General features: G+C 43.4%; 1 protein-coding gene across 1 annotated transcript in view; it reads right to left on the bottom strand.

The window, feature by feature from the left end:
• Positions 1-10,203: 10,203 nt before the first annotated feature.
• The window catches only part of pold1 (polymerase (DNA directed), delta 1, catalytic subunit), a 39,739-nt gene continuing 27,076 nt past the window's right edge, over positions 10,204-22,866 (bottom strand). The window contains exons 21-27 of the mRNA XM_031814165.1: positions 21,581-21,733; positions 21,308-21,410; positions 21,056-21,188; positions 20,758-20,871; positions 18,409-18,461; positions 11,767-11,864; positions 10,204-10,456 (exon numbers count right to left, since the gene is read on the bottom strand). Coding sequence (XP_031670025.1) covers positions 10,369-10,456; positions 11,767-11,864; positions 18,409-18,461; positions 20,758-20,871; positions 21,056-21,188; positions 21,308-21,410; positions 21,581-21,733 — 742 coding nt within the window. The 3' untranslated portion in view covers positions 10,204-10,368. The remainder of the gene's footprint in view (positions 10,457-11,766; positions 11,865-18,408; positions 18,462-20,757; positions 20,872-21,055; positions 21,189-21,307; positions 21,411-21,580; positions 21,734-22,866) is intronic.

Here is a 22,866-nt window from a genome sequence, read left to right as displayed (position 1 = left end):
ATCTTTAACGTAGGATGGCGCAAACTCGCTTTCCAGAAATACATCACTGTTGTAAGGTTGTACCCCAGCCACCCTAAAGCCAGCCCGAATGTTCAAGGGGGTTGCAGCCAGAGGATAGGCGATTGCCACAATCCCAGGAGTCATACATTTACATTGTCTTCCCGGAATTGCCCCTCATCCAGGCATCACACGCAGTGTTGATGTGCCTCTTCAGCGGCCCGTAGACAGACCTGTGTAATGGTTGAAGCCGATGAGAGCAATGGGGTGGGAACGACAGCATAATTGCTATTTTCTTTGGCATAATTGAGTACATCAATGGACAGATGAGACTCGTGGTTTTGTCCAAAAGGAGTAAACAGGGCTTCTCCTTTGAGCACTTCATATTCTCAACGAAATGTTTTAGGAAGTCAACAAAGTGCACATCTTTCATCCACCCAGAGGGATTTGCCCCTCCTTTGCGGCCAGGGGGCCTGTTGATCACGGAAGCTGACACTGAGGAATATAAACTATACTATTCCCTGTGGCTGAAACAGCACAGGCCAGTTTGACGAAGGTTCCCTTTTCAGCGGAGGTCAGTGACCGTACTTATTTGAATCCACATCTGCCCAGCACTTTATGTACAGTGGTCACCCCAGTTTCATCAACATTCCGTATGTCTCCTGGTCCAAACTGATATCTCTGTAGCACTTCTGCTACACTGCTACAAGAAAGCATGAACCTTTTCTCTGTTGAAGCTACTTGCCCTGACGAGGCTAGTTGCCTCTGGCTTTCTCAGCGACAGCGTTGGGTGCCGCTTTAAGAAGCCTGTAAACCACTCCGAGCTGGCCTTTTCTTTTTCTGCCCACATTGGTACGAACTTCAGCTGGTGAGCCACAGCAAACTGGTAGGAAAGTCTGACCTCACTTGGCAACAGACCAAAATAAATGTCAGCTGACCTAGTAATATACTGAACAAGCTGCATCTCCAAATCAGGTGAAAAAACCTGCCGTGGCTTTGATTAGCCAACCACTGTTGTTGGCATGGCTGTCTGACTTTCAACTCCTTCTCTGGTAAACTTTTGACAATACCGAGTCAGATTACAGTAATTTATGTCAAAATCCTTGGCTGTACTCCTAATTTCTGTGTTATGCAGCCTCACTGCCTTTAACATTATGCCAGGTGGTGTGCTGCCATACTGTTTTTATTTGATAATTTCTAACCATCTTTCCTTCCTTCCAAAATACATTTCCTCATGACATATTCATTACAGGCTTACTACACCCACCTCCCTGTCTACTATCCTTGTTGCCACAATGCAACTCATGACACTGTATGAAGTAGTGTGCATGTCTGTGGATATACTGTCTCATACAGTAGGCATGTAGTGTGTTGCTACACACATACCAGAGCCTGTCTTGTGTAGTTCTGGGATATGTCTGCTGCTCTAAACTACACGTATATATAATAATCCATTTACAGTAACATGTAATACTATTACCAGAGCTGATATCACAATGTCACCATGTTCTATGTGTCTGTATACTATTACCAGAGCTGATATCACAATGTCACCATGTTCTATGTGTCTGTATACTATTACCAGAGCTGATGTCACAATGTCACCATGTTCTATGTGTCTGTATACTATTACCAGAGCTGATGTCACAATGTCACCATGTTCTATGTGTCTGTATACTATTACCAGAGCTGATGTCACAATGTCACCATGTTCTATGTGTCTGTATACTGGGGCAAGTTGTCACATGTGAAGACTTGCCCCAAGGTCATCGAGACAACTTGCCCCAAACTGACATGTGTGCTAATGTTTTCTAAATCTCAAAGTTAAGACTGCAGCTAAAGTATCAAAAGACACATTACTGTCTCCTCTACTCAGTGCAAAATTGTAATTTTGAACATTCATATCTAAAAGTATTTTTTTCATAATGTAAAATGCCAATCTTTTACTTTGAAGGGGAAAAATAAGAAACTTGTGCTCACCTCAGATTAGTGACTGACCACATGTGAACAGGAAGTTGACCATAGAACATGTAGTCACACAAAGTAGCTATTCTAGTGTTGGAGGTATGAACAACTTAACCGTGTGACAACTTACCGCGCTCACCCCTACAAAAAATGAATGCACTCACTTACTGTAAGTCACTCTAAATAAGAGCGTCTACTAAATTACTAAAATGTAAAATGCTTAGGGACACTGAGTCAAGCGTAGTGCATGTACTGTAGGAAGAAAAGAGGAAGCGAGAGAATCACACCGGCAACTTATTTCAGCCCCACCCCAACACCCTCATCCGTTAGTTACTGACAGGTGTATCAAATCGAGCACACAGCCATGCAATCTTCAAAGACAAACATTGCCAGTTGAATGGCCTTACTGAACAGCTCAGTGACTTTCAAAGTGGCACCGTCATAGGATACCACCTTTCCAACAAGTCAGTTCTTCAAATTTCTGCCCTGCTCGAGCTGCCCCGGTCAAATCAAATATATTTATATAGCCCTTCGTACATCAGCTGATATGTCAAAGTGCTGTACACAAACACAGCCTAAAACCCCAAACAGCAAGCAATGCAGGTGTAGAAGCACGGTGGCTAGGCAAAACTCCCTAGAAAGGCCAAAACCTAGGAAGAAACCTAGAGAGGAACCAGGCTATGTGGGGTGGCCAGTCCTCTTCTGGCTGTGCCGAGTGGAGATTATAACAGAACATGGCCAAGATGTTCAAATGTTCATAAATGACCAGCATGGTCAATTAATAATAATCACATGCAGAACAGTTGAAACTGGAGCAGCAGCACAGCCAGGTGGACTGGGGACAGCAAGGAGTCATCATGCCAGGTAGTACTGAGGCATGGTCCTAGGGCTCAGGTCCTCCGAGAGAGAGAGAAAGAGAGAATTAGAGAGAGCATACTTAAATTCACACAGGACACCGGATAAGACAGGAGAAGTACTCCAGATATAACAAACTGACCCTAGCCCCTCGACACAAACTACTGCAGCATAAATACTGGAGGCTGAGACAGGAGTGGTCAGGAGACACTGTGGCCACATCCGATGATACCCCCGGGCAGGGCCAAACGGGAAGGATATAACCCCACCCACTTTGCCAAAGCACAGCCCCCACACCACCAACTTACCATCCTGAGACAAGGCCGAGTATAGCCCACAAAGATCTCCGCCACGGCACAACCCAAGGTGTGCACCAATCCACTCAAGTGACGGGAAGATCACATCAGTGACTCAACCCACTCAAGTGACGCACTCCTCCTAGGGGCGGCATGAAAGAGCTGTAGTGTAAGTGCTGTTATTGTGAAGTGGAAAGGTCTAGGAGCACCAAAGGGAAATGGTGGTCTGCACAAGATCCGCAACAGGAAGGAAGTCTGACATTATTTTTTAAATGTAACCTTTATTTAACTAGGAATGTCAATTAAGAACTAATTCATATTTACAATGATGGCCTACTGGGAAACAAATCAAATCAAAGTTTATTTGTCACGTGCGCCAAATACAACAGGTAGACCTCACAGTGAAATGTTTACTTCCAGGCCCTAACCAACAGTGCAATTTTGAAGTAAAAATAGGTACTAAGTGAACAATAGATAAGTAAAGAAATAAAAACAACATTAAAAAGACAGTGAAAATAACAGTAAAGAGACTATACAGACACCGGTTAGTCGGGCTAATTGAGGTAATATGTACATGTAGGTATGGTTAAAGTGACTGACTTTGATTAAGTATTTGAGGTCAGAGTTTTGCCTTGTGTTGTAGTACCAGGGTAAGGACACAGGGTTATCTCCCTCTCTTTCTCTCCCCTGCACAGACCAACCTACAATCCCCAGTCTACCATCACAGCGCAGGGTGGAAGCGTTGTAATTGCCTCAGATCAACTCCACAGTAGGAAGTGACATCAACATGTCGTCTCAGAACAAAGGTAGAAGATTTATAACTCTTCCACTTTCTATACATGCTGTGAGGAAAAAGTACCAGCTGGTACATTATTGTAGTCATACTGTATTTATGCCAGGTTTCCTCAAGTCACCTTCAGAACTGTAGGAGAATATCATGTGTTTTGTTCAATATCTAGAGGACTCCAAGGTTGCCCAATGCAGAAATTTGGCCTGTCACCTAAAACCCTCAAACTTTTATAGATGCACAATTGAGAGCATCCTGTCGAGGTGTATCACCGCCTAGTACGGCAACTGCACCACGCACAACCACAGGGCTCTCCAGAGGGTGGTGAGGTCTGCACAACGCATCACCGGGGGCAAACTACCTGCCCTCCAGGACACCTACACCACCCGATGTCACAGGAAGGCCAAAAAGATCAAAGGAAAACAACCGAGCCACTGCCTGTTCACACCGCTATCATCTAGAAGGTGAGGTCAGTACAGGTGCATCAAAGCAGGGACAGATATGGAAAAACAGCTTCTATCTCAAGGCCATCAGACTGTTAAACAGTCACCACTAGCACAGACGCTGCAGCCTACATACACAGACTTGAAATCATTGGCCACTTTAATAAATGGAACATGTTTACATGTCTTGCATTACTCATCTTATATGTATATACTGTATTCTATACCATCTACGCCACTCTGACATTGCTTGTCCATATATTTATATATTCTTAATTCCATTCCTTTACTTAGATGTGTGTGTATTTTTTGTGACATTGTTAGATGTTACTGCACTGTCGGAACTAGAAGCACAAGCATTTCACTACACTCGCAATAACATCTGCTGAACACGTGCATGTGACAAATCAAATTTGATTTGAGGAGTGGCTTCCATCTGGCCACTGTGCTGCAGAGATGGTTGTTCTTCTGGAAGGTTCTCCCATCTCCACAGAGGAACTCTAGAGCTCTGTCAGAGTGACCATCGGGTGCTTGGTCTGTCTGTCTGTGTCTTTCTCTCTTTGTCTGTCTGTCTGTCTCTGTCTGTCTGTCTGTTGCTAGCTAGCATTAAACTTATAAAAACAATCAATCTTCACATAATCACTAGTTAACTACACATGGTTGATGATATTACTAGTTTATCTAGCGTTGCATATAATCGATGCAGTGCCTGTTAATTTCTCATCGAATCACAGCCTACTTCGCCAAACGGGTGATGATTTTGCACTGTCGTTGTACCAAACCTTACCACAAACATCAATCAATGCACGAGTGCATATTTAGTTAATATTGCCTGCTAACATGAATTTCTTATAATTAGGGAAATCGTGTCACTTCTCTTGTGTTCCGTGCAAGCAGTCAGGGTATATGAAGCAGTTTGGGCCGCCTGGCTCGTTGAACTGTGTGAAGTCCATTTAATCCTAACAAAGACCGTAATTAATTTGCAAGAATTGTACATTATTATGACATAACATTGAAGGTTGTACAATGTAACTGCAATATTTAGACTTAGGGATGCCACCCGTTAAGATAAAATACAGAACGGTTCCGTATTTCACTGAAAGAATAAACGTTTTGTTTTCGAAATGATAGTTTCCAGATTCAACCATATTAATGACCAAAGACTCGTATTTCTGTGTGTTATGTTATAATTAAGTCTATGATTTGGTATTTGATAGAGCAGTCTGACTGAGTGATGGTAGGAAGCAGCAGGCTAGTAAGCATTCATTCAAACAGCACTTTCGTGCGTTTGCCAGCAGCTCTTCGACTTCAAGCCCATCAACTCCCGAGATTAGGCTGGTGTAACCGATGTGAAATGGCTAGCTAGTTAGAGGGGTGCGCGCTAATTGCGTTTCAATCGGTGACGTCACTCGCTCTGAGACTTGGAGTAGTTGTTCCCCTTGCTCTGCAAGGGCCGCGGCTTTTGTGGAGCGATGGGTAACGATGCTTCGAGGGTGGCTGTTGTCGATGTGTTCCTGGTTCGAGCCCAGGTAGGGGCGAGGAGGGGGACGGAAGCTATACTGTTACACTGGCAATACTAAAGTGCCTATAAGAAATACAAATGGTATAGAGAGAAATAGTCCTATAATTCCTATAATAACTACAACCTAAAACTTCTTACCTGGGGATATTGAAGACTCATGTTAAAAGGAACCACCAGCTTTCATATGTTCTGAGCAAGGAACTTAAATGTTATCTTTTTTACATGGCACATATTGCACTTTTACTTTCTTCTCCAACACTTTGTTTTTGCATTATTTAAACCTAATTGAACATGTTTCATTATTTATTTGAGGCTAAATTGATTTTATTGATGTATTAAGTTAAAATAAGTGTTCATTCAGTATTGGTGTATTTGTCATTATTACAAATAATAACATTTTAAAAAATCGGCCGATTTAATCGGTATCTGCTTTTTTTTGGTCCTCCAATCGGTATCGGCGTTGAACATTTATAATCGGTCAAACTCTAGTCCAAGCACACCAAGACAGTTGTGAAGAGGGCACGACAACACCTATTCCCCCTCAGGAGACTTAAAATATTTGGCATGTGTCAGAAGGTTTTACAGCCGCACCATCAAGAGCATGGTTACATCAGCGCCTGGTATGGCAACTGCTCAGCATTCGACTGCACAGCACACAGAGGGTAGTGCGTACCACCCAGTACATCACTGGGGCCAAGATTCCTGCCATCCAGGACCTCTATATACCAGAGGAAGGCCCTAAAAATGGTCAAAGACTCAGGCCACCCTAGTCATAGACTGTTCTCTCTGCTACTGCACTGCAAACGGTACAGGAGCGACAGGCTCATACCCCAAAGCCATAAGACTGCTGAACAGTTCATCAAATGGCTACCCGGACTATTTGTATTGACCCTAAAACTTTTTATTTTACGCTGCTGCTACTGGCTGTTTTATCTATGCAGTCACTTTACCCCTACATGTACATATTACTGACTAACCTGTACCCCCTGTATTTAGCCTCGTTATTGTTATTGTGTTACTTTCTTTTTTACTTTAGTTAATTTAGTAAAAAAATGTAAGTCTTATTTTTAAGCATTGTATTTGGTGCATGTAACAAATACATTTTGATTTGAAATATTCCACTCAGGTAAAACAGCATAGCTGTTTCATTCCTTTCTTAAAATGTACTGACAGTTGCAACAGTCACCTGACATGCATGGCTCTTGCCCACAGGACCGTTCGTCCGAGAGCGACGTTGATTGCCGCGTGACCCCAGACATCCAGCATCCATCTATTCAGGTAAAACAACATGGCAATTGAAATTGCATGAACTTAGAAGGTAGACTGACATCATTAAACAGTAGGGACCTTAACTCTCAACTTTTGTGGCAAAAGGTAACTGCGATTACATTTGCCATCTTAGAAGTTGGCAGGTTTTTAGGTAAAATGGGAATGTAGTTCCTCAACAGGTCAGATATTTAGAGGTGGTTTTTAAAATATCCACAATATATTTAATGCCGAGTGCCAAACAAAGACTCATACAGTCACATTTTCTAAAAACTTGGTATGGCCAGGATCAAACACCCAACCTTTTGACTTCAAAACAGAAACTCTTACCACACGACTACAGGGTAGGCTCAATATTTGGGAACAATATCACAATACAGGTTGATGGCAGAGGTGCAAGCCAACAAGAGCTGTCTTCTCTGTCTCATTATTCACCTTCTGCATTTGTCTGTTTCTTAGTGATCTACCTTCATGTTAACACTACGGCTATAAGCCTCCTTCTGACCTGGGTATCTGTTGTGCTTACAGGGAGACAACACGGGGGGACAAGGCAGGGACATTAGAAATCAAGTCGGAGGACGAAAATGCAACATCTAATCCAAATGCAAAAATGACTGCACAAGTCTGGACAGTTTCAGGACAAGTTTCTAAATGTCCTTGAGTGGCCCAGCCAGAGCCCCGACTTGGACCGATGGAACATCTCTGGAGAGACCTGAGTTATCGGCATATTCAACACCGTTCAGGAAATATATTACCTTCAACAGTCCTGTGATCAAGCCATCAATGTTTTGGGATTATTGGTGTCGTAAAAATGTTAGCTAACAGGTTAGCAATTAGCATGTTAATCGGCATCATTACCATGGGCTCCCAAGTGGCGTAGCGGTCTAAGGCACTGCATCTCAGTGCTAGAGGCATCACTACAGACCCTGGTTCAATTCCAGGCTGTATCACAATCCAGCCGTGATTGGGAGTCCCATAGGGTGGCGCACAATTGGCCCAGCGTCGTCTGGGTTTGGCCGGTGTAGGCCATCATTGTAAATAAGAATGAGTTCTTAACTGACTTGACTACTTAAAGACATATTAGCCACCTTACTATTTTGTTTAAAAAAAGACAGCAACCCATCAATTTTTCATTGGGTTAATCCTGTGGACTCTTAAATGGTTCTTCACCAAATGTCTCAATTCGTTTTACAGATTAATATTTTTTGAGAAAGTAGAAATGTTTACGTCAAATTAAACTTTAATTTCAGTGATTGACATAAACACTTGGAGTTTGTTGCAGAAATGCACTTGGCAAGTAAAGGAAGAAATACACAAGATGGGTTGAATAAAAAAAATATATATATTTTAGACATGCATTTGATTTTTTACAAATAAATCTCAACCTCCATTGTCACAGAAATGCAGTGGAACCAGTGTTGGCAGAAGTCACAGCACACCCATGGCACCGTGGGCCTACACTCCAGCGACGAGCTTGCAGGCAGATCACTCTCCCCACAGCAAGCACATCAGATGGTCTTTTGCAATGTATAAGTACTACAGCAACAATAGTAATTGACAACAGAGGGATAAAAAAACAAGCAGATTATTTAGTACCTGAGGGAGGTGCCCATGGGTGGCAGGTAGAGCTTATCTCTCCCTTTTTATTTGCTACAGTTGAGAGAAAAAGTAGTGTTAGAGCATGTTTCATGAAAAACATTTTCAAAATGTATACATCAATACATCTGGGAGGAAGCTGCAGAAGTTGGAGGAGGTGGACATGCCTTGAGGGCTGGTGCTATGTAAAGAGAAAGAACATCTTTAAAGATTTGTAGTTTTATAAAACACAAAAATACTTAAACATATGTTACCTGTGGAGATGGCTGTATTCGAATTGCAGGGGTCAGGGACACCAGACGAGGCTGCTGTGGTGGTGTTACCAGGGGAGATGGAGGGGGCAGTTGGTCCAGGAACTGGAGCAGGGTCTGGGACTGGAGCAGGGACTCGGGCTGAGGGTCCTCCTGTGGTCACTGGAGAGGAGGTGCTGGTGGAAGTCACAGTGATACTGGTTCCAGGAGGCAGTGCTGGGACCCGGTAGGGACCGAGACGGCATTAAATGGGACCCTTCAATGGCTGAAGGGTCAAAAGGGAAGAGGCCATAGTGCCCTGGGGATCCAGCACCTTGTGCCTGCTCTGGGTGCTACAAACCCCTCATTAAACACCAATGGTATTCACTATTCAGGATTTTTATTTTATTTGACCTTTATTTAACTAGGCAAGTCAGTTATGAACAAATTCTTATTTTCAATGACGGCCTAGGAACAGTGGGTTAACTGCCTGTTCAGGGGCAGAACGACAGATTTGTACCTTGTCAGCTCGGGGGTTTGAACTTGCAACCTTCCGGTTACTAGCCCAACACTCTAACCACTAGGCTACGCTGCCGCCCCAGGATGTCTTACAGCTTTGTCATTTAACAATTTCATTTGACATGATGAAGTCACAAAGGGCCGGAGATAATTACAGACACCTGTGATAATCTGAAGTACCTAAAAGGGCCACTAGATTATACTTTTCATTTTATTTAACTAGGCAAGTCAGTTAAGAACAAATGATTATTTACAATGATGGCCTACCCCGGCCAAACCCAGACGACGCATGGCCAATTGTGCGCCGCCTTATGGGACTCCCAATCAAGGGCAGATGTGATTCAGCCTGGATTTGAACCAGGGACTGTAGTGTCGCCTCTTGCACTGAGGGAGCCCAATTACAAATTATTCTTAAAATTCTGGTAGTTTACTGGGAAACGTATAAAGTTCCCAGTAACATGCCGTCCCTTTGCAAGCCCTACCCTAGATCAGAACTCCTACTGAGATGCTTCATAAATACAGGCCGTAGTCTATATCAACACATAGCATGGGAACCCTGAAATGTAGTCTATTAGAAGTGTATAGTAACAAATGACTGCTGCTTTGCACAGGTTATCGTAAAATACCCGCTTCACAACTTTCAGTACTCAACACATTACAACATCCACCACCATACTTTTGGTTCAATGCAACTGAGGCCTTCTAGACAGACAAGAATGACAACACATTTCTACAAAAAAATGCCATTTATTTAGATTCATATTTCAATAAAATAGTGTAACATTTATAATTCTTGCAAGACAATAGAGTACAAATCCTTTCCTGGAGAGGGAACGAGGAGGAGTGGAGAGAGAGGGGAGCCGGTGAATATGGAGTCTGTTGGTTCTGTCTCTCACCATCCAAAGCGAGACACCAGCTTCTCCTGATCATCCAGATCTTTCTGCACCTTCTTCCTCATGTAGAATATGGGACAGTCCCGGCTGGGTAGAGGGAGACACAGCAACATTGACTTAATATCATATACAGTGGGGCAAAAAAAGTATTTAGTCAGCCACCAATTGTGCAAGTTCTCCCACTTAAAAAGATGAGAGAGGCCTAGCCAGTCTCCAGATCTCAACCCCATAGAAAATCTTTGGAGGGAGTTGAATGTCCGTGTTGCCCAGCAACAGCCCCAAAACATCACTGCTCTAGAGGAGATCTGCATGGAGGAATAGGCCAAAATACCAGCAACAGTGTGTGAAAACATTTGACCTCTGTCATTGCCAACAAAGGGTATATAACAAAGTATTGGGTTAAACTTTTGTTATTGACCAAATACTTATTTCCACCATAATTTGCAAATAAATTCATTAAAAATCCTACAATGTGATTTTCTGGATTTTTTTTCTCATTTTGTCTGTCATAGTTGAAGTGTACCTAATGATGAAAATTACAGGCCTCATCTTTTTAAGTGGGAGAACTTGCACAATTGGTTGCTGACTAAATACTTTTTTGCCCCACTGTATGGTGTGTATTTCAGAGCGGGTCTGTGTGTAACAGATATGTTGATATGGGTTTATGTGTGGTAATTGTCCAACGTGAGTGTACACTGCTGGTACAGACTTTGCACTTTTAGGTGCGTTAAAGGATCCCTGCACTGCATATTTCAGAAGTGAATATAGAGTATCTCCCATGTCAGAAGTGAATATAGAGCATCTCCCATGTCAGAAGTGAATATAGAGCATCTCCCATGTCAGAAGTGAATATAGAGTATCACCCATGTCAGAAGTGAATATAGAGCATCTCCCATGTCAGAAGTGAATATAGAGCATCTCCCATGTCAGAAGTGAATATAGAGCATCTCCCATGTCAGAAGTGAATATAGAGCATCTCCCATGTCAGAAGTGAATATAGAGTATCACCCATGTCAGAAGTGAATATAGAGCATCACCCATGTCAGAAGTGAATATAGAGCATCTCCCATGTCAGAAGTGAATATAGAGCATCTCCCATGTCAGAAGTGAATATAGAGCATCTCCCATGTCAGAAGTGAATATAGAGCATCTCCTGTTTCAGGAGTTGTGTTACAGACTATCAGACTATCAATGTCACCTAAGTATTTATTTACTGAAGTTATCTTTAGATTGTAAACAAACTTGGAGCTTGACATCACCCTGTGAGAGTCATATTAACGATGTACTGGGAAAGTAACTTTCAAACACACACATCTGTATACCAGTTGTGTGCATTTGTGTGTGTGTGTGTGTGTGTGTGTGTGTGTGTGTGTGTGTGTGTGTGTGTGTGTGTGTACCTGGTACAGAGCACATCCTCATGGAGAGAGCCCTGACAGCGTTGACACTGTGTCCACAGGCGAGAGAAGCGCTCCTCCAGAGTACTTAAGTGGAAGATCTACAATTCAAAGAGATTCACCATTTGTAAGTATTAATCAGAGAGATTCAACATTAGTAAGTATTAATCAGAGAGATTCAACATTAGTAAGTATTAATCAGAGAGATTCACCATTAGTAAGTATTAATCAGAGAGATTCACCATTAGTAAGTATTAATCAGAGAGATTCAACATTAGTAAGTATTAATCAGAGAGATTCACCATTAGTAAGTATTAATCAGAGAGATTCACCATTAGTAAGTATTAATCAGAGAGATTCACCATTAGTAAGTATTAATCAGACAGATTCACCATTAGTAAGTATTAATCAGAGAGATTCACCATTAGTAAGTATTAATCAGACAGATTCACCATTAGTAAGTATTAATCAGACAGATTCAACATTAGTAAGTATTAATCAGAGAGATTCACCATTAGTAAGTATTAATCAGAGAGATTCACCATTAGTAAGTATTAATCAGACAGATTCAACATTAGTAAGTATTAATCAGAGAGATTCAACATTAGTAAGTATTAATCAGAGAGATTCACCATTAAAGTATACTGAACAAAAATATAAAACGCAACATGCAACAATTTCAAAGATTTTGCTGAGATACAGTTCATATAAGGAAATCAGTCAATTGAAATACATTCATTAGGCCCTAATCTATGGATTTCACATGACTGGGCAGTGGTACAACCATGGGTGGGCATAGGGTCACCCACTGCAAAGCCAGGTCCAACCAATCAGAATTAGTTTTTCCCCACAAAAGGGCTTAATTACAGACTAAAACCCCTCCGCAACTGTCAAGTGGATAGATTATATTGGTAAAGGAGAAATGCTCACAAACAGGGATGTAAACAAAATGGTGTCCAAAATTTGAGAGAAATAAGCTTTTTCTGGGATCTTTTATTTCAGCTCATGAAACATGGGACCAACACTTTCCATGTTGAATTAATATTTTAGTTCAGTGTAGTTATCAGATGGATTTACCATTAGTAAGTAGTCATCACCACGACAATGTACGCATGTATTATTTTTTTTATTTTTATTTATTTTACCTTTATTTAACCAGGTAGGCCAGTTGAGAACACCTTTATTTAACCAGGTAGGCCAGTTGAGAACACCTTTATTTAACCAGGTAGGCCAGTTGAGAACACCTTTATTTAACCAGGTAGGCCAGTTGAGAACACCTTTATTTAACCAGGTAGGCCAGTTGAGAACAAGTTCTCATTTACAATTGCGACCTGGCCAAGATAAAGCAAAGCAGTTCGACAGATAAAACGACAGAGTTACACATGGAGTAAAAACAAACATACAGTCAATAATGCAGTATAAACAAGTCTATATACAATGTGAGCAAATGAGGTGAGAAGGGAGGTAAAGGCAAAAAAAGGCCATGATGGCAAAGTAAATACAATATAGCAAGTAAAATACTGGAATGGTAGTTTTGCAATGGAAGAATGTGCAAAGTAGAAATAAAAATAATGGGGTGCAAAGGAGCAAAATAAATAAATAAATAAAAATTAAATACAGTTGGGAAAGAGGTAGTTGTTTGCACTGTGATAGACTGCATCCAATTTGTTGAGTAGGGTATTGGAGGCTATTTTGTAAATGACATCGCCAAAGTCGAGGATTGGTAGGATGGTCAGTTTTACAAGGGTATGTTTGGCAGCATGAGTGAAGGATGCTTTGTTGCGAAATAGGAAGCCAATTCTAGATTTAACTTTGGATTGGAGATGTTTGATATGGGTCTGGAAGGAGAGTTTACAGTCTAACCAGACACCTAAGTATTTGTAGTTGTCCACGTATTCTAAGTCAGAGCCGTCCAGAGTAGTGATGTTGGACAGGCGGGTAGGTGCAGGTAGCGATCGGTTGAAGAGCATGCATTTAGTTTTACTTGTATTTAAGAGCAATTGGAGGCCACGGAAGGAGAGTTGTATGGCATTGAAGCTTGCCTGGAGGGTTGTTAGCACAGTGTCCAAAGAAGGGCCGGAAGTATACAGAATGGTGTCGTCTGCGTAGAGGTGGATCAGGGACTCACCAGCAGCAAGAGCGACCTCATTGATGTATACAGAGAAGAGAGTCGGTCCAAGAATTGAACCCTGTGGCACCCCCATAGAGACTGCCAGAGGTCCGGACAGCAGACCCTCCGATTTGACACACTGAACTCTATCAGAGAAGTAGTTGGTGAACCAGGCGAGGCAATCATTTGAGAAACCAAGGCTGTCGAGTCTGCCGATGAGGATATGGTGATTGACAGAGTCGAAAGCCTTGGCCAGATCAATGAATACGGCTGCACAGTAATGTTTCTTATCGATGGCGGTTAAGATATCGTTTAGGACCTTGAGCGTGGCTGAGGTGCACCCATGACCAGCTCTGAAACCAGATTGCATAGCAGAGAAGGTATGGTGAGATTCGAAATGGTCGGTAATCTGTTTGTTGACTTGGCTTTCGAAGACCTTAGAAAGGCACGGTAGGATAGATATAGGTCTGTAGCAGTTTGGGTCAAGAGTGTCCCCCCCTTTGAAGAGGGGGATGACCGCAGCTGCTTTCCAATCTTTGGGAATCTCAGACGACACGAAAGAGAGGTTGAACAGGCTAGTAATAGGGGTGGCAACAATTTCGGCAGATAATTTTAGAAAGAAAGGGTCCAGATTGTCTAGCCCGGCTGATTTGTAGGGGTCCAGATTTTGCAGCTCTTTCAGAACATCAGCTGAATGGATTTGGGAGAAGGAGAAATGGGGAAGGCTTGGGCGAGTTGCTGTTGGGGGTGCAGTGCTGTTGTCCGGGGTAGGAGTAGCCAGGTGGAAAGCATGGCCAGCCGTAGAAAAATGCTTATTGAAATTCTCAATTATGGTGGATTTATCAGTGGTGACAGTGTTTCCTATCTTCAGTGCAGTGGGCAGCTGGGAGGAGGTGTTCTTATTCTCCATGGACTTTACAGTGTCCCAGAACTTTTTTGAGTTAGTGTTGCAGGAAGCAAATTTCTGCTTGAAAAAGCTAGCCTTGGCTTTTCTAACTGCCTGTGTATAATGGTTTCTAGCTTCCCTGAACAGCTGCATATCACGGGGGCTGTTCGATGCTAATGCAGAACGCCATAGGATGTTTTTGTGTTGGTTAAGGGCAGTCAGGTCTGGGGAGAACCAAGGGCTATATCTGTTCCTGGTTCTAAATTTCTTGAATGGGGCATGTTTATTTAAGATGGTTAGGAAGGCATTTAAAAAAAATATCCAGGCATCCTCTACTGACGGGATGAGATCAATATCCTTCCAGGATACCCCGGCCAGGTCGATTAGAAAGGCCTGCTCGCAGAAGTGTTTCAGGGAGCGTTTTACAGTGATGAGTGGAGGTCGTTTGACCGCTGACCCATTACGGATGCAGGCAATGAGGCAGTGATCGCTGAGATCTTGGTTGAAGACAGCAGAGGTGTATTTAGAGGGGAAGTTGGTTAGGATGATATCTATGAGGGTGCCCGTGTTTAAGGCTTTGGGGAGGTACCTGGTAGGTTCATTGATAATTTGTGTGAGATTGAGGGCATCAAGTTTAGATTGTAGGATGGCTGGGGTGTTAAGCATGTTCCAGTTTAGGTCGCCTAGCAGCACGAACTCTGAAGATAGATGGGGGGCAATCAGTTCACATATGGTGTCCAGAGCACAGCTGGGGGCAGAGGGTGGTCTATAGCAGGCGGCAACGGTGAGAGACTTGTTTTTAGAGAGGTGGATTTTTAAAAGTAGAAGTTCAAATTGTTTGGGTACAGACCTGGATAGTAGGACAGAACTCTGCAGGCTATCTTTGCAGTAGATTGCAACACCGCCCCCATTGGCAGTTCTATCTTGTCTGAAAATGTTGTAGTTTGGAATTAAAATGTCTGAATTTTTGGTGGTCTTCCTAAGCCAGGATTCAGACACAGCTAGAACATCCGGGTTGGCAGAGTGTGCTAAAGCAGTGAATAGAACAAACTTAGGGAGGAGGCTTCTAATGTTAACATGCATGAAACCAAGGCTATTACGGTTACAGAAGTCGTCAAAAGAGAGCACCTGGGGAATAGGAGTGGAGCTAGGCACTGCAGGGCCTGGATTCACCTCTACATCGCCAGAGGAACATAGGAGGAGTAGAATAAGGGTACGGCTAAAAGCTATGAGAATTGGTCGTCTAGAACGTCTGGAACATAGAGTAAAAGGAGGTTTCTGGGGGCGATAAAATAGCATCAAGGTATAATGTACAGACAAATGTATGGTAGGATGTGAATACAGTGGAGGTAAACCTAGGTATTGAGTGATGAAGAGAGAGATATTGTCTCTAGAAACATCGTTGAAACCAGGAGATGTCATTGCATGTGTGGGTGGTGGAACTAATAGGTTGGATAAGGTATAGTGAGCAGGACTAGAGGCTCTACAGTGAAATAAGCCAATAAACACTAACCAGAACAGCAATGGACAAGACATATTGACATTAAGGAGAGGCATGCTTAGTCGAGTGATCAAAAGGGTCCGGTGAGTGGAGAGGTTGGTTGGTGATTTAGACAGCTAGCCAGGGCATCGGTAGCAAGCTAGCATAGGATGGAGGTCTGTTGTTAGCCACCTCTTGCGTTCCGTCAGTAGATTAGTGGGGTTCCGTGTGGTAGAGGGGATTAATCCAAATCACACAACAACAACAAAAATAAAAACAATAGATATAGTTATAGAGGCCCAAGAAGAAAACATAATAATAATAATAATAAAAATAATAATTAAAAAAATTGTCCGATTGTCTATTCAGATAGCAGCCGGTAAGACAGCTAACGGTTAGCAGGCCGCAGATGGGCGTTCAGGTAACGTCGCGACGGAGGAGCCAGCCGAATAACTCCTTCGGGTAGATAACGTCGGCAGTCCAGTTGTGAAGGCCCGGTGGGGCTCCGCGAAGGCAGCAAAACGGGTCCGGATAGGTGACTGCAGCCCAGGTGTGATTGATGGAACTCAGGAGTGACTGACGGAGCTTGCTAGCTCCGGAACAACCGATGTTTGCTCCGGAATCGACGAAGGCCGATAGTCACACGGATAGCAGCTAGCTAGCTGTGAGATCCGGGTATGAATGTCCAGAGAGCAGTCGAAATCCAGGGACATGGAGAGAAAAATTGGTCCGGTATGTTCCGTTCCGAGCCGCGCTGCGCCGTACAGAACTGGCGATAGATTTCGAGCTAAAGGATAGCTGATGACCACAAACCGTGGTTAGCTGAATACTAACGATTTGCCAGTAAAGGAGCTAACTAGCTTCTGAACTAGCTTCTGGATTAGCTTCTAGCTAGTATCAGGCTAGCTTCTTGGAGTTTCTGGCTAGCTTCTTGGAGGATTACAGATCTGAGGTAAATAATACTTTTTTATAAATATACATTGGTGAGGCGGGTTGCAGGAGAGTGTTTTGAAGATGAGTTGATGGAAAATAAAAATAAAATGTATGTGAAAAAGTTGTAAATATATATATATATACAGGACACGACAAGACGAGGACAAAAAGACGTCTGAACTGCTATGCCACCTTGGAATCTTAGAAACACCTTGGAATTAAGTACCTTAGTCTAGTAGATGTCCATTAAAATGGGCAAAAATAGCTAACATTTTGGGAGTGGTCTGAGTGGGGAGGGGAAAACTAGTTGTTATTGTCAGATGTTTATCCCTGTTACATTAAATATTTAGCATCAGATTAACAGAACAGGGTTGATATATTAGTTCCTAATGAACAGGACCCAGATTAACAGAACAGGTTGATATATTAGTTCCTAATGAACAGGACCCAGATTAACAGAACAGGTTGATATATTAGTTCCAAAGCAACAGGACGCAGATTAACAGAACAGGTTGATATATTAGTTCCTAATGAACAGGACCCAGATTAACACAACAGGTTGATATATTAGTTCCTAATGAACAGGACCCAGATTAACAGAACAGGTTGATATATTAGTTCCAAAGCAACAGGACGCAGATTAACAGAACAGGTTGATATATTAGTTCCTAATGAACAGGACCCAGATTAACACAACAGGTTGATATATTAGTTCCTAATGAACAGGACCCAGATTAACAGAACAGGGTTGATATATTAGTTCCTAATGAACAGGACCCAGATTAACAGAACAGGGTTGATATATTAGTTCCTAATGAACAGGACCCAGATTAACACAACAGGTTGATATATTAGTTCCTAATGAACAGGACCCAGATTAACAGAACAGGGTTGATATATTAGTTCCTAATGAACAGGACCCAGATTAACACAACAGGTTGATATATTAGTTCCTAATGAACAGGACCCAGATTAACAGAACAGGGTTGATATATTAGTTCCTAATGAACAGGACCCAGATTAACACAACAGGTTGATATATTAGTTCCTAATGAACAGGACCCAGATTAACACAACAGGTTGATATATTAGTTCCTAATGAACAGGACCCAGATTAACACAACAGGTTGATATATTAGTTCCTAATGAACAGGATCCAGATTAACAGAACAGGGTTGATATATTAGTTCCTAATGAACAGGACCCAGATTAACACAACAGGTTGATATATTATACCTCTTTCTGGTACAGCTCCGACTCCTTCTTCTTACAGAAATCACACACAGCCGCTGTGGGGAGGAAAGCAGAGATTACAAATCACACCGTTTTGTACAACTAACCTAACACACAATTCAGTCCCATTCAAAATCCTATTTTCCCTAACCCATACCCTAACCTTAACCACCCTAGAAATAGCATTTGACCTTGTGGGGACCAACAAAATGTTTGTTGTTTACTATTCTTGTGGCATAGTTAAACACGTACACAAAGAGGACGTATTAGTGGGAACACACAGCCGCTGTAACATTATGGATTAGTGGGAACACACAGCCGCTGTAACATTATGGATTAGTGGGAACACACAGCCGCTGTAACATTATGGATTAGTGGGAACACACAGCCGCTGTAACATTATGGATTAGTGGGAACACACAGCCGCTGTAACATTATGGATTAGTGGGAACACACAGCCGCTGTAAGATTATGGATTAGTGGGAACACACAGCCGCTGTAAGATTATGGATTAGTGGGAACACACAGCCGCTGTAACATTATGGATTAGTGGGAACACACAGCCGCTGTAACATTATGGATTAGTGGGAACACACAGCCGCTGTAACATTATGGATTAGTGGGAACACACAGCCGCTGTAACATTATGGATTAGTGGGAACACACAGCCGCTGTAACATTATGGATTAGTGGGAACACACAGCCGCTGTAACATTATGGATTAGTGGGAACACACAGCCGCTGTAACATTATGGATTAGTGGGAACACACAGCCGCTGTAACATTATGGATTAGTGGGAACACACAGCCGCTGTAACATTATGGATTAGTGGGAACACACAGCCGCTGTAACATTATGGATTAGTGGGAACACACAGCCGCTGTAACATTATGGATTAGTGGGAACACACAGCTGCTGTAACATTATGGATTAGTGGGAACACACAGCCGCTGTAACATTATGGATTAGTGGGAACACACAGCCGCTGTAACATTATGGATTAGTGGGAACACACAGCTGCTGTAACATTATGGATTAGTGGGAACACACAGCCGCTGTAACATTATGGATTAGTGGGAACACACAGCCGCTGTAACATTATGGATTAGTGGGAACACACAACCACAGTAACATTATGGATTAGTGGGAACACACAGCCGCTGTAACATTATGGATTAGTGGGAACACACAGCTGCTGTAACATTATGGATTAGTGGGAACACACAGCCGCTGTAACATTATGGATTAGTGGGAACACACAGCCGCTGTAACATTATGGATTAGTGGGAACACACAACCACAGTAGAAAGAGGTTGGATTAGTGGGAACACACAGCCACAGTAGAAAGAGGTTGGATTAGTGGGAACACACAGCCACAGTAGAAAGAGGTTGGATTAGTGGGAACACACAGCCACAGTAGAAAGATGAATGGATTAGTGGGAACACACAGCCATAGTAGAAAGAGGACGGATTAGTGGGAACACACAGCCACAGTAGAAAGAGGATGGATTAGTGGGAACACAGCCACAGTAGAAAGAGGATGGATTAGTGGGAACACAGCCACAGTAGAAAGAGGATGGATTAGTGGGAACACAGCCACAGTAGAAAGAGGTTGGATTAGTGGGAACACATAGCCACTGTAGAAAGAGGACGGATTAGTGGGAACACAGCCACAGTAGAAAGAGGACGGATTAGTGGGAACACACAGCCACAGTAGAAAGAGGACGGATTAGTGGGAACACACAGTCACAATAGAAAGAGGACGGATTAGTGGGAACACACAGCCACTGTAGAAAGATGGATGGATTAGTGGGAACACATAGCCACTGCAGAAAGATGGATGGATTAGTGGGAACACACAGCCACTGGAGAAAGATAGATGGATTAGTGGGAACACACAGCCACAGCAGAAAGATGGATGGATTAGTGGGAACACACAGCCACAGTAGAAAGATGAATGGATTAGTGGGAACACACAGCCACAGTAGAAAGATTAATGGATTAGTGTGAACACACAGCCACTGCAGAAAGATGAATGGATTAGTGGGAACACACAGCCACTGCAGAAATATGGATGGATTAGTGGGAACACACAGCCACAGCCACTGCAGAAAGATGGATGGATTAGTGTGAACACACAGCCACAGTAGAAAGAGGTTGGATTAGTGGGAACACATAGCCACTGCAGAAAGATGGATGGATTAGTGGGAACACATAGCCACTGCAGAAAGATGGATGGATTAGTGGGAACACACAGTCACTGCAGAAAGATGGGGGGGGTGAGAGAACACACACCGCAACAACCTGATAAATTATTTACACACACACAGTACATTATTACTCTCTCTCACCATCGTCCTTCAGCACTGCTCTGCAACCGATACAGGCGCTCCTCTTGGTGGCGAAGGCCATGAGCCCCCCCACCCTGGAGGTCAACACTGTCTTACAGCGCGTGTGATCCCCCTCTGAAACACACATCAAATCAACTTTATTACTGCAATTAGTCTAATAGCAGCAGCAGTCATGGTGTGTTTGTAGTGTGAGTGACAGGGCATAGAGAAAGGAAGAGACCCTGTGTGTGTGTGTGTGTGTGTGTGTGTGTGTGTGTGTGTGTGTGTGTGTGTGTGTGTGTGAGGCATGCTGACTAACTCAGTAAAACGCTCTCTGCTTTGCTCTCTCCCAGGATGGGCTCAAAGATGCGGAGCAGTGGCTTGGAGAGCTGTTGTTCCAGGTAGTACTGGGTGTCAATGGGAATGTTGTTCTCCAGAACATAGATTGGATCCTACACACACAATAGAAATGATGTGTGAATGTTAATTAATGAATACCTTTATTCAGGACACCGACAATCACATTAATATTTCCAATAGCCTCCAATAGACAGACACACACAGTTCTAACCTCAGACTTCATATATGCTGCTACTCCTTTGGCAGCTTTGATGATGACATAGGGAACTCTGTCTCCCAGTTGGGGGGCACTACCCGCGTCTCTCTTCTTCATCCTGCAGAGGGGTCAGAGGTTATCAACTGGTAACAAAGATAAAATAGCAACTTATTTGGATGGGCTTCCATCAACCAGCCATTACAATGAGCCTTTCCACCCCATTTCTCCCTGTACCAGCCTCCAATGTTCCTCCTCTCTCTGTGCCTCTCTCCATCTCTCCCTCCTTACCTCTCAGCCAGCTCCACATGCGCCTGCTTGGCAGCGTACTCCTGGGCTGTGCGGGTCAGCTCCTTGGTGATAACCAGCTGGCTGATGTCGATGCGGTTACACAGCAGGTCAGAGATCACCTCTTTGGCATGGGCCACCGCACCCTGGGGATCTCTGTGTAGAGAGACCAGGAGGGAGGGAGGGTAGAGAGACCAGGAGGGAGGGAGGGAGGGAGGGTAGAAAGACCAGGAGGGAGGGTAGAGAGACCAGGAGGGGAGTGAAGGAGGGTCGAGAGACCAGGAGGGAGGGTAGAGAGACCAGGAGGGAGGGTCGAGAGATGAGTAGGGGAGTGAAGGAGGGTCGAGAGACGAGGAGGGGAGTGAAGGAGGGTCGAGAGACGAGTAGGGGAGTGAAGGAGGGTCGAGAGACGAGGAGGGGAGTGAAGGAGGGTCGAGAGACGAGGAGGGAGGGTCGAGAGATGAGTAGGGGAGTGAAGGAGGGTCGAGAGACGAGGAGGGGAGTGAAGGAGGGTCGAGAGACGAGGAGGGGAGTGAAGGAGGGTCGAGAGACGAGGAGGGGAGTGAAGGAGGGTCGAGAGACGAGGAGGGAGGGTCGAGAGATGAGTAGGGGAGTGAAGGAGGGTCGAGAGACCAGGAGGGAGGGTCGAGAGACCAGGAGGGAGGGTCGAGAGACCATGAGGGAGGGTCGAGAGACCAGGAGGGTAGAGAGATGAGGGAGAGAAGGAGCAGTCATTTATTTAACCAGGTTAGTCTCTTTGAAATAACACTTTTTCAGGAGGCCTGGACCAAGACAGAAGCAACATCAGATTCAGACATGAACATCAACCAGACAAACCTTACATCAATACAACAAGCAGCATGTCAGTAACATGAACATCAACCAGACAAACCTTACATCAATACAACAAGCAGCATGTCAGTAACATCAATCAGACAAACCTTACATCAATACAACAAGCAGCATGTCAGTAACATCAATCAGACAAACCTTACATCAATACAACAAGCAGCATGTCAGTAACATCAATCAGACAAACCTTACATCAATACAACAAGCAGCATGTCAGTAACAAACATGTACACAACACAAATATCTAGATTGTTGTCCAATATTCTGAAATGTTCCGCAGCGGCAAATGAAAACAAGTTTCTTATTGGACACGTTAAGATCATGTCTCCCAGTTTCACTCTGTTACAGACCTACTGAACAGGACCAGTCTATCAGAATGTTCTAGATGGTACCTACCCGTCTATCAGAATGTTCCAGGTGGCACCTACCCGTCTATC

Source organism: Oncorhynchus kisutch, unplaced genomic scaffold (genome assembly GCF_002021735.2).
Source record: "Oncorhynchus kisutch isolate 150728-3 unplaced genomic scaffold, Okis_V2 Okis06b-Okis10b_hom, whole genome shotgun sequence".
In the NCBI taxonomy this organism is placed as follows: Eukaryota; Metazoa; Chordata; class Actinopteri; order Salmoniformes; family Salmonidae; genus Oncorhynchus; species Oncorhynchus kisutch.
Note: the sequence above shows the minus strand (reverse complement) of the source record. Positions and strands in the feature narration are given on the sequence as shown.